The sequence below is a fragment of the Anolis sagrei genome, chromosome 5, assembly GCF_037176765.1.
Source record: "Anolis sagrei isolate rAnoSag1 chromosome 5, rAnoSag1.mat, whole genome shotgun sequence".
NCBI lineage: Eukaryota > Metazoa > Chordata > Lepidosauria > Squamata > Dactyloidae > Anolis > Anolis sagrei.
The window spans coordinates 66,872,032-66,897,149 of record NC_090025.1 but is presented as its reverse complement, the minus strand read 5'-3'; the positions used below and the strand labels follow the sequence as shown (position 1 = coordinate 66,897,149).

Sequence of the window (25,118 nt, the reverse complement as noted above, 5' to 3'; positions counted from 1 at the left end):
TTCTCACCCCGAAGGGGACTCAGAGCGGCTTACAAGATATATATGCATACAATACATTAGCATTGTACAATATCAGTATTATATATAGGAGCTCCCGGTGGCGCAGTGGGTTAAACCCCTGTGCTGGTAGGACTGAAGACCAATAGGTCGCAGGTTCGAATCCGGGGAGAAGTGGATGAGCTCCCTGTATCAACTCCAGCTCTTCATGCGGGGACATGAGATAAGCCTCCCACAAGGATGATAAAAACATCAAATCATCCAGGCATCCTCTGGGCAATGTCCTTGCAGACTGTCAATTCTATCACACCAGAAGTGACTTGCAGTTTCTCAAATCACTCCTGACATGACAAAAAAGTATTATATATTACTATACTGTACTATCCCATTATATTGTAATATTAGTAGTAACTAGCCGTCCCCTGCCATGCCTTGCTGTGGCCCACTCTGGTGGTCATGGTAGTTCTGTGTGGGAGGTTTGGCCCAATTCTATCATTGGTGGGGTTCAGAATGCTCTGTGATTGTAGGTGAACTATAAATCCCAGCAACTACAACTCCCAAATGTCAAGATTCTATTTTCCCCAAACTCCACCAGTGTTCACATTTGGGCATATTTTCGTGTAGAGTTTAGTCCAGATCCATCATTGTTTGAGTCCACAGTGCTCTCTGGATGTAGGTGAACTACAACTCTAAAACCAAAGGACACTGCCCAACAAACACTTCCAGTATTTTCTGTTGGTCATGGGAGAATTGTGTGCTAAGTTTGGTTCAATTCCATCGTTGGTGGGTTTCAGAATGCTCTTTGATTGTAGGTGAACTATAAATCCCAGCAACTACAACTCCCAAATGACAAAAAACAATTTTTTGATTGAAGGACATACATTGGGTTGTTAGGTGTCTTGTGTCCAATGTGATGTCAATTCGTCCAGTGGTTTTTGAGTTCTGTTAATCCCACAAACATGTCCCCTCGTGCGGAGACAAGAGAGAGCCTCCCACAAGGATGACAAAACATCAGAAATCATCCGGGCGTCCCCTGGGCAACATCCTTGCAGACGGCCAATTCTCTCACAACAGGAAGCGGTTGCTCCTGACACGACAAAAAAAAAATCCCACAAACAAACATTACATTTTTATTTATATAGATATTACATGTAATATAATATATATAATTAGAATATTATTAGTATTATATTGTATTACATTATAATATTATAAATATTATATGTATATAAAATATATTATATTACATAATATAATATATTGTATATTCATATAATATTGTATGTGCTTAAAGGTAAGGCTTGCTAGTATCAGGTTAATTGCAATTGCCCACTTTGATTAGCATTTAATGGCCTTGCAGCTTCAAAGCCTAGCTGGTTGCTGCCTGGGAGAAATCCTTTGTTGGGAAGTGTTAGCTGATCCTGATTTATTCTTGTCTGGAATTTCTCTGTTTTCTTTGTTTACTATCCTCATTACAGTTTTTTTTTAATACTGTTAACAACAAATACTCTAACAACTGCCATGTCAGACTACACAGAGAAGCCACTGAAATCCACAGGCATGTGGACAATTTCAACAAAAAGGAGGAAACCATGAAAATGAACAAAATCTGGATACCAGTTTTTAAAAACTCTAAAATCATGACATTCAATAAAGAGCAACCCTAAAAAAAAAAAAAACAAATTTCAGACAAGAATCATTCGGGGCCAGCTAATCAACAAAGGATCCCCCTAGGCAGCAACTGGCTCGACTTTGAAGCTACAAAGCCATTAAATACTAATCAAGGTGTCCAATTGCAACATTCACACCTGCCTCAAACAGAGAAGAGTTCTTTCTCACAACCTGGACATTCCACAGATATATATAACCTCACTTGCCTAGTTTCCAAAAGACCTCACAACCTCTGAGGATGCCTGCCATAGATGTGGGGAAAACGTCAAGAGAGAATGCTTCTGTAACATGGCCATACAGTCCAGAAAACCATAGCAACTGAAGATATAGTTATTCTAGAACTTATCACTAGGTTTTCCAGGAAAGATTTATTCAGAAGAGGTTTGCCATTGCCTTCCTCTGCAGTCCCAAGAGTATGAGAAAACCTGTGGGTTTCCTTGTTGAATGAGGGTTGAACTGAGGTGTAGTTCAATGTTCAAACCATTACGCTGAACTGGTTCCCTAAGATGTAGAGTGGTGTGGGCAATGTGTAGCCCTCCAGATGTTGCTGTCAACATTCTTCTTCATTGGTTATCATCACGAGAGCAGAGGAGTTGCCTTCTAACATACTTAGCCCACCTTGATGTAGAGGCAGCTCATTTGTGCAAATAATCGTCAGTGGGTTCCATAAGAACCTCGGAAAGCAATCCTATGCTCCCCAACCTTGGATCAACATACTGTGCCTTTCAGCCCCATAGAAACAAGCCCTAGATGTGTGCTGTTACTTGTAGCTGCCTTGAGTCCCCACGGGGCGAAAAGAGGGATGTAAATAAAGAGTTTTAAAGGTGTTTATGCATTTTCCCAGTGCAAAGAGTGACTATAAATTTGACTCAAAGATTATATGACTAATTTAATTTAATTCTCTAGTGAGGATGTTATAAACTGCATGTACCTTAACAACTATTCAGCATCAGAAACCGCTCCAAAAATGCTGCATTCCTGGAGGATTTAACAGGATAAGAACACAATCTGAGAACAAATGAAGTAATGTTGCATCATAGTTTTCAAGATGAGTGTTAGGCAATCCCTTCTATTTAAAAGTACTTCACTTTATCTGGATTGTTCCCTAAATGTTTTCCAATATAATATCACAGAGACACGTTCAAACAGCGTGCATTCCTCCTTATATCTTGCTGCAATAAAAACAACCTCATTAGTGTCTCCTTATTATCAAGCATTGTCCAGTTCCATTGTCAAATTATTCGATTTCCTATATTAGCTACTCTGCATTTGTAAACACTTGCTTGAACAGCCATGTTTTAATTTGCCTCCAAAATATTAAGAGGGAGGGAGCAGATCTGATCTCCCTAGGGAGGGTGTTCCATAGCTGAGGGGCCACCACTGAGAAGGCCCTGTCTCTCATCCCTGCCCAACATGCTTGTGACAAAGGTGGGACCGAGAGCAGGGCCTCCCCAGACGATCTTAAAGTCCTTGATAGTTCGCAAGGGGAGATACATTCAGACAGGTAAGTTGGGCCAGAACCGTTTAGGGCTTTATAGGCCAAAACCAGCACTTTGAATTGGGCCCGGTAGCAAACCGACAGCCAGTGGAGCTGGCGCAACAGCAACCTGGTGGCTGTTCGTTGGACTAGATGCAGCTTCCAGACCAGATGGACTGGTAGATGTTAGATAAATATTGTTTCTGGTTGTAAAAGAATTACTATCAAAATATGCGTAATTAATATAGTCAAGTCTTGTGACTATATATAGACTTGACTATATCCATTACAAAAGTACAGTATTAATTCAATAGTCTACATCAGGGGTCCACAAACTTTTTAAACAGAGGGCCAGGTCACAGTCCCTCAAATAGTTGAGGGGCTGGATTATAATTTGGGGAAAAAAATGAATTCCCATGCATGCTACACATATCCTATTTGTAGTGTAAAAACACTGAAAAACAATACAATAATTAAAATGAGAAACAATGTTAACAAATATAAACTTATTAGTATTTCAATGGGAAATGTGGGCCTGCTTTTGGCTGATGAGATAGGATTGTTGTGGTTGTTATGTGCTTTCAAGTCGTTTCAGACTTAAGTTGACCCTGAGTGAGGGTTGGGCCCGCATCCGGCCCCCAGGCTTTAGTTTGATGACCCCTGGTCTACATTATCCATACATAACCTGTGAAATGTGAAGTTGCATTAATGAAATAAATAAATATTTCAGAAAAAATATGCCTAATGAATACTATACCCCATACTATACCATACCATAAACTGTGTTATTATTATTATTAATAATAATAATAATAATAATAATAAATTATCATCATCATCATTATTATGTTTATACCCCCACTTTATCTGTCCCGAAAGAGACTCAAAGTGGCTTAGATTAAAAGTATGACTTAGGGCCCTTCCACAGAGCCATATAACCCAGAACATTAAGGCAGAATAGCTCACAATATCTGGCTTATCTGAGTTCACACTGCAATATATTCCAGTTCAAAATAGATATGTGGATTTTATTCAGCTGTTTGGAAGGGGCCATAGTGTTATTATCACCATCATCATTATTCTTTATACCCTGGTTTAATCTAAGGGCTCTTCCATACAGCCATATAATCCAGAGTATCAAGGCATATAATCCACAATATCTGCTTTGAACTGGTTTTATTTTTATTTGTCGTGTCAGATCAACCAGTCAATTATATTACATTTCTAACAGAATAAAGCAAACAAACAGACAAGAGACAACATATGTGAGTTTGGTAGTTGATTAAATGTCCTTTGACCAGTATCTGGCCACTTGGAGTGCTTCCAGTGTTGCTGCAAGAAGGTCCTCCATTGTGCATGTGGCAGGGTTCAGGTTGCATTGCAGCAGGTGGTCAGTGGTTTGCTCCTCTCCACATTCGCATGTCGAGGATTCCACTTTGTAGCCCCATTTCTGAAGGTTGGCTCTGCATCTTGTGGTGCCAGAACGCAGTCTGTTCAGCGCCTTCCAAGTTGCCCAGTCCTCTGTGTGCCCAGGAGGGAGTCTCTCATTTGGTATCAGCCATTGGTTGAGGTTCTGGGTTTGAGCCTGCCACTTTTGGACTCTCGCTTGCTGAGGTGTTCCAGCGAGTGTCTCTGTAGATCTTAGAAAACTATTTCTAGATTTAAGTCGTTGACATACTGGCTGATACCCAAACAGAGGATGAGCTGGAGATGTCTCTGCCTTGGTCCTTTCACTATTGGCTGCTACTTCCTGGTGGATGTCAGGTGGTGCAATACTGGCTAAGCAGTGTAATTACTCCAGTGGTGTAGGGCGCAGACACCCCGTGATAATGCGGCATGTCTCATTAAGAGCCACATCCACTGTTTTAGTGTGGTGAGATGTTTTCCACACTGGGCATGCATACTCAGCAGCAGAGTAGCACAGCGCAAGGGCAGATGTCTTTACTGTATCTGGTTGTGAGCCCCAGGTTGTGTCAGTCAGGTTTTGTATGATATTGTTTCTAGCACCTACTTTTTGCTTGATGTTCAGGCAGTGCTTCTTGTAGGTCAGAGAACAGTCCAGTGACTCCCAGGTATTTGGGTGCGCTGTAATGCTCCAGTGGGATTCCTTCCCAGATGATCTTTAGAGCTCGGGATGCTTCTCTGTTCTTGAGATGAAAGGCACATGTCTGTGTTTTGGATGGGTTGGGGATCAGCTGGTTTTCCCTGTAATAGACAGTAAGAGCACCTAGAGCTTCGGAAAGCTTCTGTTCTACTGTCTCAAAGCTCCCTTTCTTGAGCGGTAATGGCACGATCATCAGCATAGATGAAACTCTCTGTCCCTGGATTATCTGAGTCCACACTGGCATATAATGCAGTTCAATGTGGATTTTATATAGCTGTGTGAAAGGGCTTAAGGAAATGAACCCCCTTCTACACTGCCATATAAAATCCTGATTGTCTGCTTTGAACTGGATTATATGGCAGTGAAGATTCTTATAACCCAGTACAAAGCAGATAATCTGGGATCAGTTCATGGGACAGTGTAGATCTAGTCTGAGACCCAATGTGGCCAATAACACTATGTGATTGAAAAACCTTCAAAATACTAATAAAATAGAATTAAATAGTATAGAGAGAGCCCTCAATGTTCTCTAGTTCAACACCACACTTGGCTAGGAAACCTATTGGGGGAGCTTAGGGAAAGTCCCACTCTCTCAGCCTCAGAGGGAGGGTGGGAATGCCCTTTCTGCACCAAGCTTGCCAAGACCACCCTTGGACAGACTTGAAAGGCACCCCACCCCACCCCCCTAGAAAGGACCTAGGGCGCTTTAAGAGCGCCTGTAACGCGATCCCCATGGAAGGGAGGCTGGGGAGACTCCAGGGACTTGGCACAGAGTGACGGGTGTGAGTTGCCCAAACTTGGTGCTCCTTTGGCCCCGCCCCCGGGAAAAGCAAGGGAGGGGGAGTGAGTGAGTGGTCAAGTGAGTGACGTCACCCAGGAGAGGAGATAAAAAAGGTGAAGCCGAGAGTGGGAGGGAAGGAAGGGTTGTGGCTGGATCGGAGCTCTGCTTTGGGGAGAAGCCCATTTGAGCCCGGCTCCCTTCGCTGCTCTAAGAAAGAGAGAGGAAAAGGCTCCAAACTGCGGGGAAAATGCCCCAAAACGTAGTCCTTCCTGGACCTGCCCCGTGGGGCTTCAGGCTGACCGGAGGCATCGACTTCAACCAGCCCTTGCTCATCTCCAGGGTAGGTCCTCTTCTCCCCTTGCTTGGTTCTTCTCTTTCCACCTATAGGAAGTCAGTGGATTGTCTTGGATCCCGAGTGTTGTGTTTTCCCCCCCTTGGCACTTGCATTTCTGTTAACGAAAGGCTTGTAAGAAGAGTTTCTAAATGATATTAAGACCACAAGGCAATTGCATACAAAGTAAATAAGTCTGATATGAAAGTGGAACTGTATCAAAGTGCTGCACACAATTAATGGCATAGAGATCTTGGTTGCTGTGCACCTTCAAATCGTTTCTGATTTATGGCAACCCCAAATCATAGGGAGTAGATGCACCCTATATGGCCCCATCTACGCTACCATATGAAATCCATATATAATCTGGATTATATGGCAGTGTAGACTAATATAATCCAGTGCAAGACAGATATTTTGGATTATATGACAGTATAGACGAATATAATCCAGTTCAAGGCATATAATCTTGATTATATGGCCGTGTAGACTAATATAATCCAGTTCAGAGCAGATAATCTAGGTTATATGGCAGTGTAGACTAATATAATCCAGTGCAAGACAGATATTTTGGATTATATGACAGTATAATCCAGTTCAAGGCATATAATCTGGATTATATGGCCGTGTAGACTAATATAATCCAGTTCAAGGCAGATAATCTGGATTTTATGGCAGTGTAGATTAATATAATCCAGTTAAAGGCAGATAATATGGATTATCTGCTTTGATAATCTGGATTATATGGCAGTGTAGACTAATATAATCCAGTTCAAGGCAGATAAATTGGATTATATCATTTGATAATCTGGATTTCCTGGCAGTGTAAACTAATATAATCCAGTTCAAGGCAGATAATCTGAATGGTCTGTTTTGATAATCTGGATTATATAGCAGTGTAGACTAATGTAATCCAGTTCAAGGCAGATAATCTGGGTTATCTGCTTTGATAATCTGGATTATCTGATTTGATAAACTGGATTTTATGGCAGTGTAGACTAATATAATCCAGTTCAAGACAGATAATCTGGGTTATATGCTTTGATAATCTGAATTATCTGATTTGATAAACTGGATTTTATGGCAGACTAATATAATCCAGTTCAAAGCAGATAATCTGGGTTATCTGCTTTGATAATCTGGATTATATTGTAATGTAGACTAATATAATCCAATTCGAGGTAGATAATTTGGATTATTTGATATGATAATCTGGATTTATGGCAGTGTAGACTCATATAATCTGTTCAAGACAAATTACTTGTATTATCTGATTTGATAATCTGGATTTTATGGCAGTGTAAACTCACATAATCCAGTTCAAGACAGATAATTTGGGTTATCTGATTTGATAATCTGGATTTTATGGCAGTGTTAAAGGCACCAGGCATAGGTTTATCATGGGGTTTTCTGAGGCTGAGAGAGTGTGACTCACCTAAAGTTCTTCAGTGAGTTTCCATAGCTGAGTGCCTATTCAAACCCAGAGTCATCAGATGCATCAATGCTGTAGACTTAAATGCATTTTGGTCCCACTTTCATTGCCATGGCTCAGTGCAATAGAATCCTGGGAGTTCTAGTTCTGCAAGGTCTTTTGCACTAGGCATTTGTTTAAAAAACGTAGTAAATTTAAAACATGTCAAATACAAATAACAGATAATTACTTGTATTTTATCCAGGTGCTTGGGTTAAACCCCTGTGCTACTGAGATTCCTATAGAAAACAAGATAAATCCAGATTTTATCATATCTGTGACTTCCTCTGTTTCTTTCTGGCTCTCACACATACACACAAGCTAAAAGATAGCAGTAAAGATTGAAGTTTCTTGAGCCCTTCCACACAACCATATAACTCAGAATATCAAGGCAGATACCCCACCATATCTGCTTTGAACTGGATTATCTGAGTCCACACTGCCATATAATCCAGTTCAATGTAGATTTTATACAGCTCTGTGGAAGGGGCCTTTGACTGTGGGCTGTGAACATAGGTCCCTTCTTTTGTTGTTTATTCGTTTATTCCCAGTCCATACCTATGGATATGAGAGCTGGACCATAATGAAGACTGATAGATGCTTTTAAACTGTGATTGTTGTTGTTTATTTATTCAGTTGCTTCTGACTCTTTGTGACCTTATGGACCATCCCACGCCAGAGCTACCTGTTGGCTGTCACCACCTCCATCTCCTTCAGTGTCAAGCCAGTCACTATAGAGATACCATCCATCCAAATGTTCCTAGCCTGCACCACTGCATGGTTTCTCACCATCATAGAATCATAGAATCAAAGAGTTGGAAGAGACCTCATGGGCCATCCAGTCCAACCCCCTGCCAAGAAGCAGGAATATTGCATTCAAATCACCCCTGACAAATGGCCATCCAGCCTCTGCTTAAAAGCTTCCAAAGAAGGAGCCTCCACCACACTCCGGGGCAGAGAGTTCCACTGCTGAACGGCTCTCACAGTCAGGAAGTTCTTCCTAATCAGTTATGCAAGGAGTTGTAGTGCAACAACATCTGGAGGCTCGCAAGTTTTCCATCTATCTACAATTTTTTCCCTGTATCAATTCAACTGCAATTATATTCTGTAAATCCTAGAATCCCACAGGTTCTTTGTAGACCTTTTAGATTATTTGAAATGTTTTTCCCCTTTAACATACAATTTACATCTGTTTGCCCTGGGCAGATATTCTCAAACTGAGGATACCTGGCCAAGGGAGTCACTCACGAGAGGAGGCAAGGAAAAAATAACAATATTATTTTACTGACACAAAAACACAGTATGTCACAGCAAACGAGATATATATGCTGGATATCATATTACAAAATCACAAGTCGAACCCTTCCCAAGCGTCTAGGACTGTGTGATGTATTTTTGAGTAATGCATGCAGATCCAAGTAAGGTGGCCTTTTGCAGCTGACAGATCGTGATTTTGTCAATGTTTATGGTTCCAAATGCCGGCTGAGATCTTTTGGCATGGCACCGAGTGTGCTGATTACCACTGGGACCACCTGAACTGGTTTATGCCAGAGCCTTTGCAGTTCAATTTTGAGGTCTTGATAATGGCTGGGTTTTTCCTGTTGTTTTTCCTCAATGTGACTGTCACCTGGTATGGCAACATAAATAATCCAAACTGTTTTCTTTTCCACAATTGTGATGTCTGGTGTATTGTGTTCCAAAACTTTGTCAGTCTGGATTTGAAAGTCCCACAGTATTTTTGTGTGTTCATTTTCCACTACCTTTGCAGATTTATGATACCATCAGTTCTTTACTACTGGCAGGTGGTACTTGTGACATAAGTTCCAATTAATCATTTGGGCCACAGAGTTGTGCTTCTGTTTGTAGTCTGTCTGTGCGATTTTCGTGCAGCAGCTGAGGATATGATCAATGGTTTCATCAGCTTCCTTGTACCGTCTACATTTTGGATCATCACCTGATTTTTCAATCCTGACCTTACTTGCATTGGTTCTGATGGCTTGCTCCTGGGCTGCAAGAATCAGGCCTTCTGTCTCCTTCTTCCGTTCCATTTGTGAGCCACGAATATCATCATCATCATTATTTGAAACACAACAAGATTAGTACACAGCAAACAAGGTCTTTATGCTGGCTGTTGTATTGGATCAGACATCATCATCATCATCATTAGAAACACAACAAGATGAGCCCACTGCAGTCAAGATCACTCTGCTGGCTGTTGTATTGGATCACACGTCGGATGCTTCCCAAGTATCTAGGACTGTGTGATGTATCGGCGAATAATGCATGCAGATCCCAGTAAGGTGGCCTTCTGCAGCTGGCAGATAGTAATTTGTCAGCGCCAATTGTGTTTAAGTGCAGGCCAAGGTCTTTTAGACACTGCGCCCAGTGTGTCGATCACCACTGGGACCACCTTAACTGGCTTGTGCCAGAGTATTTGCAGTTCGATCTTTAACTCCTCCTGTCAGCTTTTCCAGTAGTTTCTCTTCAATCCTGCTGTTGCCTGGGATTTCAACATCGATGATCCATACTTCGTTTTTTAACACGATCATGAGGTCAGAAGTATTGTGCTCTAAAACTCTGTCAGTCTGAATTCGGAAGTCCCAGATTTTTATTTATTTATTTATTTATTTATTTATTTATTTATTTGAAACAGAACAAGAGGTGTCCACAGCAGACAAGATCACTCTGCTGGTTGTTGCATTGGATCACACGTCGTACATTTCCCAAGTGTCTAGGAATGTGTGATGTATCGGCGAATACATTATTATTGTTATTATTATTATTATTATTATTATTATTATTATTATATCACTTCATTATGTGAGTGGGAGGGAGTTGTTTAATTTCCAGAATTCACTATCAAAGGAAATAAAACCCTGATATGTTCAACTTCTATTTTATTTATTTATTTTATTTATTTCGTGTGCTTATACCCCGCCCTTCTCAACCCCCGAGGGGGGACTCAGGGTGGCTTACAAAAGGCACATCTTGGTGCCTACACAAATACAATAACATATAAAAACCAGCAATTAAATGGTCAACAATTAAAACACTTAAAAACAACAATATATCACACAATCAATAGCCAATCTCAGACACAGCATTCACCAACTCAGAGTTCATATTTTGTTCCACCATGACCAACTCCTATCCATCGTCACAGTCACTTATTCATCTGCCAGAGTGCCCAAACGCCTGGCCCCACATCCACGTCTTTAATTTCTTTCTGAATGAAAGGAGGGATGTTGCTGATCTGATCTCCCCGGGGAGAGAATTCCATAGGTGAGGGGCCGCCACTGAGAAGGCCCTGCTCCTCGTCTAGACTGGAAAAGACTTCCTCGTCTGAATTCATTCAGCTCCTTCGACTACATATGTGACTTAGGTATACAGCCCTATGCAAACTCTTAAAATGAAGTCCTCAAAATTTTTAATTCTAGTAAAAAGCCCTTAAACTGCAAGTAGTTGCAGAAAGAATAAAGTCACAGTACTTGCACTGTTACAGTGACTTAAAAAAGAATAGCACTGAAAAAGGGATGTGCAGTTCTTCTGCCAATATATTAAGGTAATATGTCGATGCATGCTTAAACTGGCCTGAAACATTAGTGCGGCATCCAACATGGAAATAGTGGAGAGAAATTTTAAACAATGGCTGAATGACGAAACACAACAGAAGATAAGCAATGTTTTGGACACTTATTGCCTTTTATGGCATTACAAGTGGGGAAAGACTTTCCATTATCTCTCAGGAAAAATATTTTCGCAAGGGCTGCCTTCGAGCCTGCATTTGTTTACAGTACGCTCGGTGCAGTTTCAAGCTGTATTAACAAAGGAAGGCTTGCATTTTTGGTTAATTGCCAGAAAGCAAATGGTCTGGTTACTTGAGTCACTATGAGACAAGTAACACTGGAAGCTGTAAGAGAAGATTCATTAATAATCCAGGCGACATTACGAGACATGTTCGCTTATACAAGCAAATGTGAAGATGGATATCTTGTACTTTATTGGGCACATCGGTTGGATGGTAACATTTACTTTATGTAACCTCACTTTGATTCTTTTTTCACATATATGTCTTACAGCTTGGTATTATAAACCAAATATTAAGTCATCAAAATGTGTTGAGAACTTTAGGCCAATTCAGGAAACATCTTGATTTACTTTAATCATTTGCACTTAAATGGTGTTGATGCACAAATATTGAGATAACTTTCTGGGGATTACGTCAGGCTTCTAATATGCTAAATCTCACAATGTAACAAGATTTTTGTTCCTGTGTTATAAATGTCATTTCCTAATTGGTTCTATCATACAAACATGGGGGGGGGGGGGAGTTTATTCAACTTCAAAAACTGTGTTTTTCCAGAATATCCTGCAGCACATTTTGCTATAGTCCTTCCATTAATATCTCATAAAGTCTCAAACAATTCAACATAGTTTGTGGCAGCCACAAAAACAAAGTTCCTGGAGTATAACAACTTCTTTCTAAGTAAGTACCATACAATTAAACAGGAAATAATACTTTCAAACTAGGAATATATATATATATATATATATTAATTCTGTTGCATAGTATCACCAGGGTATTATTTGAAAAAAAATCACAGTGATGTCATCTCACCTTTCCTGAAAAGAGCTCAAGTTGGCATTTGATTTTAACCTGTTTGTATCAGTTAATGCACTGAGAAGTCTATGCACTTCAATTGAGTGAATTATTCTAAATAGATATACTCAGTCCTTTACTGTCCATGATGGTGCAGCAGGTTAAACTGCTAAGCTGCTGAACTTGCTGATCAAAAGGTTGCCGGTTCAATCCAGGGGAGAGAAGTGAGCTCCCACTAGTAGGCCCAGCTTCTGCCAACCTAGTAGTTCAAAATATGTAAATTCGAGTAGATTAATAGTACCGCTCTGGTGGGAAGGTAACAGCACTCCATGCATTCATGCTGGCCACATGACTTTGACGGCGTCTATGGACAATGTTGGCTTTTCGTCTTAGAAATTGAGATGAGCACCACCCCCCAGAGTAGGACACATCTAGACTTAATATCAAGCCAAACTTTTACCTGTACCTTACTAAGGTGAATAATGGAACATCTAAAGACCCTTAGTGGTTCCCAACGTTTTTTTGATCAGGGACCCCTTTGACCACTCTCCAACATTAGTACCAAAAGGTTTACAAATCCGTTTTTGGTCAACTTTAGATTAGGTTTGGTTATTTGGGGTGGCGATTCAGCAAATTGCATTGAACAGACCACATCAGTTCAAGTTTCTGATACAGAATATATGCCATCCAATAGTTGCCATCTGCTCGCCCACAGAAAACCATATTTAATAATCTAGAGCTGATATGATAGTAATCTTTTGTAGATAGTCATCCTCTTCACACACACACACACACACACCGACATCCTCATTATCCCGGCAGTATAAGAGGGTTTCACAAGAACAGTCACTCTCGTTGCTGTGTGGTTTCGAAGCAATAGTGTTGTAATGGTGAGTCCGCAGACCATATTTTTGTTCTTACGGACCACAGATTGGGAACCACAGCTTTAGGGGAAGCCCTTCCTGCCCAAAAGATCAGTTAATGTATTATGAGATTTAACATTCCAACTCTAAGAGTTTTTCAGTAGACTTTATTGCATTTTCCATATGAAGATATTTATGATACTGAACTGATTGTTAAGTTTTAAAGAAATTGGTATACTCTGGTGCAATTAAAGCCTTTCCAATGTCTACAAATAAGGCTTCCCTAGGTATTTGTTGGCCCTCTTACAAAATTTTGTGATTAACCTCTAGTGAACATTGACCATAAAATTGTGTCAGAGGACCTACAGATACCTAGAGAAGGGTTATTACAGATTTTAAAATGTGTTTATAATTTTTATTTATATTTGTGGTTTTTCCATTTTTGCCCCTAATTCTCACAAATGTGGATAGGCTACGTTTCAGTTTAGGTTTTCCCAAAAAAGGGGGCAAAGTTATCAAGGGGATGCAAATGCAGCAAATACCAAAATTTGAGAGGTGAACCATTTTTTTACTCCCTCATTCTCAGCAATGCTAGAAATGTGGGGGAACTTTTATTGGCAGTGTCCTTGCTTTGTAGCTCCCCATACACATACTTCTGACACTAGAAAATCTGAAAATGTTGTTTCAAAAACAATATAAGATTGCTTTGTACTTAATACCCAAGCATATGCTAAGCCTTAAGCAAATGCTATATAACTCTGCAGCAAGTAAATATCACCCAGTCCCTTTCCAGTCTTATTTAGTGCAAGCCGTGCAAGCTGGATATTGAAGTCCAGCATCATCTGGAAGACCAAACATTCTCCAAGTTTGGATCTACACTGGCCTGTGTCCAAGGATCTGATCCCAGATTATCTGCTTTGAATTGGATTATATGAGTCTACACTTCTAGATAATCTGAACTAAGCAGAAAATCTGGGATCAGATCCTGGGATATAGCAGTGTAAATCCAGCCCAACTCAACTGATAAAGTTGCATGTTCTTAGAGCAGGTAAAGCCATTTATAAGGGGGGAGGGCATTGAAGAGATCTCCAGCCATTTATCAAGAGGACTGATGTCATACCAAAGTCCTTTCTCTGGTTACCCAAGCCAGACTCTGCAAAATAACCTTCTGGAAGGCTTTGAGTAAATGTAAAACCTGAGATAATCCAGACATGCTAAGTATAGAAGTTGATTGAACCACATCACAATGTTTGACATACTGCTGTGCTCTGAGGCCACTGAAATAAATGCAGATAGTGCAAGAGAAAAGGATGGGGGGTCAATTAAAGCACCAGAAGAAGTAAATGCTTTAAGACTCTTAAGGAGTTAGTCCCTGAAGAATGATTTCAACATAGTAGCAAACATTTCATAAATGACCAGGACATGTATAGCAGAGAAACCTCAGAGCACGTGGTCCAGATGGTGAACATTGTAAATGAGGAAGAAAACTCAGTTAGCTGTTGCCTAAGGCCCTTTCTACGTTGTCGTTATATCCCAGTATCTATTCAGTCATGGTCCATTGACTAATGCTGGTGTCTGAGTTATTGGATGCTGGTCCCTAGTGAGTTGCCAGCTGGCATTGGCAAATAAATGCTGGGCTCCTACATCAGACATCTTGAGATGTACAACTTTAGTTGATTGGTGCAACTGGATCCATAAGTAACTCATTCTTCCCAAATAATCTGGCTAATAAGGTCCCTGGCTGAAGTGCAACTTCTGCTACCTCATCAAGGCTGGTGAAAGATGGGCTCCTAAGGTTTAATGTAATCCAGAAGCAAAGAAGGGGAAAGAACATGTGTAAGTGTCACGTATCCATCAACTATCCTATTAACAGAGAACTGTAGAAGCAGGTTGCTGACAAACAAATTAACTTGTGCGCTCCACTCCCATCCGCCAATGTATCCTCAGTCTTGAATTTCCCAACTAATGTGGAACTGTCTTAACAAGGCCTGCTAAATACAAATGAGCTCTTTTAGTAGCACTAGACATCTGTTAAAGTTCATCTCTAATGGAGAAAAGGCCATGCTCATTCCAATCTGTACTGTTTTCGATCTCTGTCTGCCTCTCCTTTCTTCAAATATTCACATCCTCTCCATCATGCTTTCTTTATCCTTTTTTATTACCGTACTTCCTTTACATCTTTAGTGCTCTATATATCAGTTCACAGCTTTGTTGCTCTCCAGATGTGATATATTTCCTCAATGAAATGATCTTTCACCAAACAAAAAAATTCATTTTGATGGTTTAGTGGTTACTTTTGTACTGAGATATATGATTAGTGATCCCTCTGACAGGTCAGACACCTTGAGAGCTAAGTAAAATTTCATCCACATGCTACGGATACATAGTGCAGATATAAAAATAAATCATGTTGTCACTTTCCTATTAGTAATGTAACATGGAATGTGTGCATACACTACTCTCACCTGCCATGTTTTATCTGGTGACTTTCATATATATATTGTACTAGCTTGGGTACCTGGCAATGTACAGGTTATTTGAAAAAATCATTTTTTTAATTCACAAGGTTGTGAGTGAACTACAACTCACATCATGCCAGGTTAACCCCAAGAAACTCCCTCAGTACTTAAAGTTTTTTATACTGGACACTCCAGTATTTTTTGGTGATCATGGGAGCTCTGTGTGCCAAGTTTGGTCCAGTTCCATCTTTGTTGGAGTTCAGAGTGCTCATTGATTGCAGGTGACCTATAAATTCCAGTACCTACAACTCCAAAATGTCTAGGCCAATTCCCCTCAAAACCCACCAGTACTCAAATTTGGGCATATTGGGTATGCATGCCAAGGTTGGTCTAGATCCATCATTGTTTGGATTCATAGTGCACTCTGGATATAGGTGAACTGCAACTACTATAAATCCCTCCAAAGCTCTCCAGTATTTTTTATTGGTCATGGCGGTTTTGTGTGCCAAGTTAGTTCCCGGTCCATTGTTGGTGGAGTTCAAAGTGCTCTTAGATTGCAGGTGAACTATATATCCCAGTACCTTCAACTCCTATAAATCATGGTGAATCCCCCCCCCCCCCCCCGCAAAAAAAAAAACCTTTCTAGTATGTTCATTTGCTGATCAATTTCTCTTGTCTGCTATGTGTCATAGAAAAGAATAGAAAAGGGTTAAGGGAGGGGCAGTGGGTGGGGTCATGCAAATTCCACACCAATCAAGAGAGTAAGAAACACTGGGATGTCTGTGGTGGAGGAAACACCTAAAATCTAGGATGGAATTGTCCTTGTATGAAAGCCTTCAAGTGAGTGGTGGACAGTATGGTGTTTCTGGAGGACGTTGGCAGGGCTCTTGTACATGTTCATGACACTAACTATAACCTGCAATGTCATTGGAGGGAAGGCCATTGGTGTCTCCTGACTAGTGGGAGTTACAACTATTTGTGAAGGCAGGAGCTTGTCTGTAACCACATACACATACATATTTTCACTTTTATTATGTGTATAGAAGATATAGATATGATGTATTTTCATTTTTTGTGAAAATGCTATTCTATATTATTGTATTGTAGTATTTGTAAACTGAGTTGTTTCATATGCTGAAACAATAAAACAATAAAACGAGTATGGATGTGGATCATAATCATACATCGGTAAGGTTTCCACACTTACTTAATGACAATTTAATGTAATGAATGTTAAATTCTTTTCAAACAGAGTGAGTACTTCACAAAGAAATTAGATTGAAGCTTAACACACAAGCTTTCCATATGCAAACTATTCTTGCTTGTTTTGGTTCTCTTGCCACATCAACCTCCTGTGTGTAGTCTTGAATTAAGACATCATAAAAATGGATATAACTTACAAGGTTTCTCCATGCGATTGTCATCTATTGTGCAGTAAACTGTACTGCAGTATTTCAAAACTTTCCCTTAAGAATTCTCTGTGGCAGTATTTCTTAATGTATAATTTAAAAGTGGGCCCTAATGAAACAATACCTTTGATTTGTCCATTTAGTGGGTCACAAAATTTTTGAAACTATTGTAATTCATTGAAACGTGGAAGGTATTTTGTGCCGACTCATGTTCAAGATGCCCAGAAACGCATTTACAAAATAATAACCAAAATAATGTAGCACTCACTACACAGTGAAACCTTTGTATTAGACTGTATTGCAGAGATGGGTTGGTGCATGTCTGGTTCCAAAACAAAGAGATTCCTGAAATTCCTAAAGGCATACTAGACAAGGATTATCTAGCATCTAAGTACTTAGATATTATCTTTCCCTAGATCAAAATAACTGAAGGAATGATTCGTGTCAGAAGCCAGTTGCATAGTTGACAAAGGATGATACCCCACAGTCAAAAGAATAGTTATTGAATTGTGGCAGGCTATTTCCTGAAATAGAAGTAGGTTGTAATGTTAAAAAGCTGGTCCAGAGGAAAGTCCCACTGAATTCAATACAGGTTAGGTTCTGGCAAGTGTGTTTAAGCTGGTTGTTGTTGTTCATTCGTTCAGTCGCCTCTGACTCTTCGTGACCTCATGGACCAGCCCATGCCAGAGCTCCCTGTCGGCCGTCACCACCCCCAGCTCCTTCAAGGTCAGTCCAGTCACTTCAAGGATGCCATCCATCCATCTTGCCCTTGGTCGGCCCCGCTTCCTTTTGCCTTCCACTTTCCCCAGCATAATTGTCTTCTCTAGGCTTTAAGCTAGTAACAGAATGATATTCCTTTTTGCTGTTAAAAAAAAAGTATGTAACCCGTGCCCATATTTTTTTAAAGCAGAGCAGTGCAAAGTATCACATCTAACAATTACTAAGCTTGTGCATTGGAGGTGAATCGCTATCAATTTCTGCTTGCTTCCTTCGTAAGCCCCCCATATTCGTTTTCAGGCGTCTCCCGAAAACAGGTGCACTGCTAAATGGAGTTTTCATTGAGCACCCAAAAAAATTTGTTCTTTTTGGCCAATTGGCAGCAACGGCATTAGAAAGCACCCATTATGGTGAGGGACTTCCCACAGGCTCCCCTTCCATATCCTTCATTGAGATCTGGATTTAAAAAAGCATCAGTTATCACTCTTTCTGGATCCTTTCCCTTTGTAGAGGAGGAGACGGGGTTAATGCTTCTTAAAGCTGCTCTACTCTAGAGGAGAGGCAGGACGCGGCTTGGCTTTGAGGCTCCTGCAGCACCGAGCCTCAATCTCCCCGAGAGAGAGAGGCTGAGGAAGGGGGGGAGCTCCTTGGCCCTTGGCTGTATGCGCTTAGCCTTGGTCCACCCTCCATCCACCATGGTGGTGGTGGTGGTTGAGGAGTAGGAGGGACCTGGGATGGCTTAAGATGCCCCTCTTTCTAGATCCTTGTTAGGAATTCCTTATCTTCGGAAGAGGAAGGGGAGCAGGGAAGTGCTCAGGAATTGGAGGGAGAAGAAGAATCAGACGATGAGGGTTTGAAAGTGCCCACATTTCTAGAGAGATGGAAAGAGACACAGCACAGACGATGTTCAGCCAGAATAACTGCTAAAAATGCTGAGCTAATTGGGAGATGCCCTAGCACCTCCTGCGTGGGGAACTCAGGGCTATAAATCAATTAAAGCCCTAAACGGTTCCGGCCCAGGCTACCTATCCGACCGCATCTCTGCCTATGAACCCACCAGGACTTTGAGATCTTCCGGGGAGGCCCTGCTCTCGATCCCGCCTGCCTCACAGGCACGGCTGGTGGGGACGAGAGATAGGGCCTTCTCGGTGGTGGCCCCTCGGCTGTGGAACGCCCTTCCCACGGACATTAGACTAGCTCCATCATTAATGGTATTCCGTAAAAAAGTGTTCGAATAGTCAGTGCAATGAGGGTAATGAACATAGGAATGGAACAGTGGAAGACGGATCTGGATCATGCTTTCAGTGACGAGACGCTAGTGAATGGCTATTGTTGTTAATTGTATATTATTGCATAATGATGTTAACTGCCTTTTATACCGTGTTATTGTAGCATTGAATTTTTGCTGTTCTTGTTGTTAACCGCTGTGAGTCGCCTAAGGGCTGAGAACAGCGGTATACAAATAAAGTAAATAAATAAATAAATCAGAGGCAGGAGCAGTCAGCTTTCGCTGGTAACCACAACCCTGATACTGATGTTTTCACTCCAATGGAATCTGCTTTGTGTCTGCTGCTAAGGACTTAGTTCATTGCTGGCTGTCTGATGGAAGACTGGTGTTTCTTTTGGGTCTTTGTAAGAGACTTACATTTGTGTCTGGATTAAGACTTCCTTGTTTTCTTTTGCACTTTTCAATTGCATTTGCTTATCCTTTGTGTTTGCTGAAGTAAAGCATTTTTCTTTTACTTGCAACATTGTCCAAAGGCTGTTTTTGAAGGGCAACTCAGGACAATCCTTTACTTTTTGTTTGTAGAGGAGACTGGGTTTAATGCTTCTTAAAGCTGTTTCTGCTCTAGAGAAGAAGCAGGTGCACCTGCTTTCTCTCAACAGCACCAGAAGCCACACAGCTTTCCAAGACGCATTTCAAGGAGGCCCAGGGAAGGAAGAGCTCAGTCAAGCTAGGACTGCCATATTGTCACGAAAGCAGAGAGGGAGCCAGTAATCAGCTCCTGTTTGATTTCACGTCAAGCTGATTTTTGTACCGAAAGAGAGCTTCCCGTTATGTGCTCCCGAAGTGAACAAAAGGAACGAAAGAACGAATGGAACGGGATAAACAAATTCCATGCACAATTCTAACAATTACATCTGTGATATTGATTAAAAGGATATAAAGAATGTGATTTATTATTGCATAACTTGCTCATGCATGCTGCTCATTGAGTAGTATGAAGTGGACAACTTGTTGCTTTTGAGATCTTTGTGGACTGCCCAGTTCTTATGAGTTTGAACCAATGTAGCCAAGTGTGAGGGAAAAATGAGAATGACAAACCCGTTACACCTATGGAGATTTATAATTTACACTACTGATCTAATAAGAGGAGTAATGCTAGAATTTAGCTTATTTGAGTGCTGTTAAGTGTTACTAAGTTCAGTAAGGAAGTGGTATATGTGCTTAGAAGTTCTTCCATTGAATTGAACTTGGTTTAGCTGTTTGCTTTGGGTTGGATAACAATCCTCCCCATTAGAAGAGTGGTTTATTAATAACCATGAATTCATCTGCTTCAACTGTATTTGACAATTTGAAGGGTTCTGTGTTTACGAACGTATTATATATTTAGGAGAAAGACACAATCCCAGTAAATTTATCTTTATAAAGCTGATAACATTCTAGGTAGCGCAATAGGGGGAAATGTAAACAGAAACCATGGTGAGTCATAATGTAGAGTTGTGTCTTCTTTGCCACTTTGACTGTACAATGGTCAGCTAAGTTGGTATCAGCTGAACAGGAAGGAAGCCTTTGAAGGCCAAAAGTGATATAGTATAACCACAGTTGACTGTCATTTCCTTTGCACTGAAACTTGGATGGGCCAAAGAAATATAGACATCAGGAAGTGAAGCTCTCATTATATGGCAGCGGTCAGTCAACACCTGGAAGTGCAGCATGACGTTTTAAATTACTTTTCTGAATGAAATATTATCACCTTATTTATTTGCACACTATGTATTCAAGGATGCAAAACACATAGATGTTCATCACTTTTTACAGACATTTCTCACAGGCAAGGTCTTTCTTGACAATCTGCACTTTATTGAAGATGGTCTCCCGTGAGAAGGGATATAGTTTACTGGGCTAAGATTGATATGTTAGTCCAAAAATGTTAATCGGTTTTGTAATGTTACCATCATGGGCATTATGGATAAAGAACTTATACACTTGCAAAGAGGGCAGGACTAAGAGCAGGGCTTCCTCGGATGATCTTAAATTCCGAGGTGGGACATAGCAGGAGATACGTTCAGACAGGTAAGCTGGGCCAGAATCGTATAGGACTTTATAGGCCAAGACCAGCACTTTGAATTATGCTCGGAAGTGGACTGACAGCCAGTGGAGCTAACATAGCAGAGGGGTGATATGTTCCCTGTGTGTCACACCAGTTAGTAGTCCAATTAGTTAGATAGTAAATATGGATTGCTTCTTCAGTATAGAGCAGCAGCAAGGCTATTCTTAATTCTAGCTTGCACAATGGAAGCATGGATTACGGTTGCTGAGTTGTATCAATCTGCAAAATTAATGTGGATTTTGAAGAACAAACCAAATAAATGTTTTGAGAATTTTTTGTTTTGAGATTTTTAAGCAAGATGAAATCTAATGATGAAACTATCTTTTCCCCCCTCCTTTGTTGAATGCATATTATGTTGATTATTTTTTAACTAGCAATATATTATACAATCAATAAAAAGAGGTTGTAATAGCATCTGATATTGCTTTTTTTCAGAAATATTAAACTTCCTTAAATTTGCTTAGTAGGGGTGTGCGAAATGGTAGAAATCTGTTCTGTTTTTGTTTCATATTTTGGATGTGCCTTCCCCTCCCCCTCCCCCCGGTTCTGAGTTTGGGAAGATTCTTCCCGAAATGGAAACAGAATCCGGATCCTGAATTATGAATCCAGACAGTCCTCCTTCTATTCTCCCAGAATCTTCCAGAAAACAGAACAGGGGGGTACACGTAAACAGAACGGATTTCTGCTGTATTGCACACCCCTATAGTAAATGAGATTCATCAACAGAGCACAGATACTACTAATATGACCTTGAAATACGAATTGATATGTCATCGAATAGCTAAAGATATTTTTGTGTGTGTTTCTTTCAGATTACTCCAGGAAGCAAAGCTTCACAAGCCAATTTATGTCCTGGTGACATCATTATAGCTATCGATGGCTATAGCACAGAGAACATGACTCACAATGATGCACAGGAGAGAATTAAAGCAGCTTCGCATCAGTTAAGTTTGAAGATTGAAAGGTATGATTTCACAATACAGTAAGACCCCTGTAACCATGGAGGATATGTTCCCGGCTAGACCACAATTGGGTGGGACTTTGGAATTGTCAAACACCACTAGATTGTCTCACTTCTAGATCCAGCATACCGTAGAGTCACATTGGGGGGAGGGAGCATAGAAATTCTCAGAAAAGAATAATTTCTAGGTAGTTGCTAAACCATCCAAAGCAAGTCTATGGTGACCTCTGGAGTATACCATAATCTGGAGGACCTAACAGATTCCTAGAGAAATTATTTTCCCACCTCACCCCAAGTGTGGGTAAATGAAGCCACAGATATGGGATCTGTGGTTACACTGGGCTTTTGTGTTTCACTATAGGTTCCCTATTATCATGTACTCATGTTCACTGTCATACAGATAATATAGCAGAGTGGGAGATGTAGCCTATTTATTTATTTATTTATTTACAGTATTTATATTCTGCCCTTCTCACCCCGCAGGCGACTCAGGGCAGATTACAGTGCCCATATACATGGCAGACATTCAATGTCATAGACACACAACATATATAGGCAAACGCAGAGGCAATTTAAGCTTCATGAGCGTATGCTCGAATTCTGGCCACCAAGAGGAGCTGCCACTTCACAGTCCACTTGTGACACCTAGTCCTTGGTGGAGTACTTCCTCATTCTTTCGCCCACTGCTGGAGATTTTTTTATGGTGTGGTAAATTAGTTGAATTAGCCTCCCCACATAAGCAGCACCTAAATTTCCTACTTGAGAGATTCAACTTTCTTTCGAGCTGCAAAGGTTGACAGCAAGCTAAACTCTGACCCGGGCTTGCTTCGAACTCATGACCTTTTGGTGATTTCATGCAGCTGACTCCTAGCCAACTGCACCACAGCCCGGTAGTCTATTCATATTCACTACTCCTACAATATATACTTCTTGATCCTGGAGATAATAAGGACATGAAGGGTAAAACGGGTATAGAATTTCAATCTAAATCTTTAAAGTCTTTGCTTTTTTTAAAAAAAAACATATTTTGTTAAAAGTATAGGAAATATTTTTTATTTCAGGATTGTAAAAAATACTGAATACATTTTTCATTCTTGACCTACAGAGGAGAAACAAAATTGTGGTCTCCACAGATATCAGAAGATGGCAAACCACATCCATTCAAAATAAACCTGGAAGCTGAACCACAGGTAGCAAGTTCACCAAATAACTGGCTTAATCATTATATTCCTTACGTACTTATCAGTGTCTGGTACTAACTGTTTGAGGTAACAATAAATCATTTGTGTCAACTATCAAGATGCAACAGTTCCAAGATATTTTGGATTAAGGCCCACTAGAAACTAACATACTCTTTTAACAACTAAGCATTCACCTTAACAACACAAAGTTAAAACCACAAGACAAGGATTTGAGCACAGGCCAACATGGAGAAGATCAATTTATTTTAAAGGTAGTGATAGAGATCAATTCTGGAGATACTGTGATTTTTCAAAATCACAAATAAATCAGTGTGACAGCAAATCAAGCCTGACCTCTCCCTAGAAACTAGAGCAACTAAACTGAGGCCTCTGTGCTTTGGGCATATCATAAGATAACAAAAGTCATTAGAAAATATGATCATGCTTGTTAAAGTAGAAGACAGTAGGAAAAGAGAGAGGTCATATTAGGAGTGGATTGATTCAACTAAGGAAGGGCCAGCCCTGACTTTGCTATTATTTACAAGTTGCCTTGGAGGTCCCTCATTCATAGTTAGTCACCATAAGTCAAAACCGACTTATTTAAGTTTTGTAGGCATTAACAAAAACAACACTGGAAACACAGACTTGTGCAGTTTCCTACATGAAAAGGTCTTTATCTGATTCCACAGTTTACAAGTCTGATATGGTTGATGAAGACCAGGATTTTATTTGGCAAACCAGAAATTCTGCAAATGTTTTGACAGCCTCCAAGCTTGTGAACGTGCTTGGGTAATCTAAGAAGCAATGAGAATGTAGGTTAGGGCTCTGAGCCAGTTATTTCTTGAATGCCTAGTGCAGGGGTGTCAAACCCATTTTCATTGAGGGCCACATCAGCCTTATGGTTTTCTTCAAAAGGCTGTTGAATCTATGGATGGAGAATCCATGGATACTGAGGGCCAGCTGCAATTCTTTTACATAGTGGTTGGTGCTGTTTAGCCTTTACCCAGTTTGTGTCCCCAAATGTTATTGAATGACAACTCCCATCACTTTTGATTGCCCGTCATGTGGGCAATCAAAAGTGGGAATAGCAAACCAACAGCACTTGTGGCTCTGAGGTTGGGGAAAGGTTAGAGGACATTTTAAAGCTAGGCATCATATCCACAAGCCATGAATTGAAATTCATATCCCACTATCCTGACTAAACAAAACAAACTGCAGTCTTCCAGATGTTACTGTATCACAACTCCCATCAGCTCCAGTCATGATGTCTAATGATGGGAAATATAGAAGTTGTAGTCCATCATCTAGAGGGCCACATGAAATTATATGGGCTGGATCCGGCCCGCGGGCCTTGAGTTTGACACATGTTTTAGTGTAGCAGAGTCCCTCTCCAAGGGCCCTTCCACACAACCCTATATCCCTGAATATCAAGGCAGAAAATCCCTCAATATCTGCTTTGAACTGGGTTAGATGAGTCCACACTCAGATAATGTAGGATTTTCTGCCTTGATATTCTGGGATATAGGGCTGTGTGGAAGGGGCCGAAGTAGCTTCCCTGTTTCAATCCTTAAGCTTCCGTTTCTTACTTTTCCCTTTTACCTCCAAATTCTCTCCCTATATCTGGTACTCTGGCATTTAAGTATCTACTGCCTTGAACAAACAAATGTATTGTGAGTGAGTTCAGTGTGGTAGTACATAATCAAATTCAGTTATTAAATTAGAAATAAAATATATCCAGGCACAAAGGTTAAACAATAGAAC

At 40.5% G+C, this 25,118-nt stretch overlaps 1 protein-coding gene across 2 annotated transcripts in view; it reads left to right on the top strand.

Annotated features, from left to right (window-relative positions):
* The first annotated feature begins 6,132 nt into the window (after positions 1-6,132).
* PDLIM3 (PDZ and LIM domain 3) overlaps positions 6,133-25,118 on the top strand; it is a 38,969-nt gene continuing 19,983 nt past the window's right edge. The window contains exons 1-3 of one of the 2 annotated variants that reach the window (XM_060778624.2): positions 6,133-6,370; positions 22,028-22,179; positions 23,282-23,366. In XM_060778624.2, coding sequence (XP_060634607.2) covers positions 6,278-6,370; positions 22,028-22,179; positions 23,282-23,366 — 330 coding nt within the window. In that variant the 5' untranslated portion in view covers positions 6,133-6,277. The remainder of the gene's footprint in view (positions 6,371-22,027; positions 22,180-23,281; positions 23,367-25,118) is intronic. The other variant, XM_060778623.2, reaches the window with a different exon arrangement.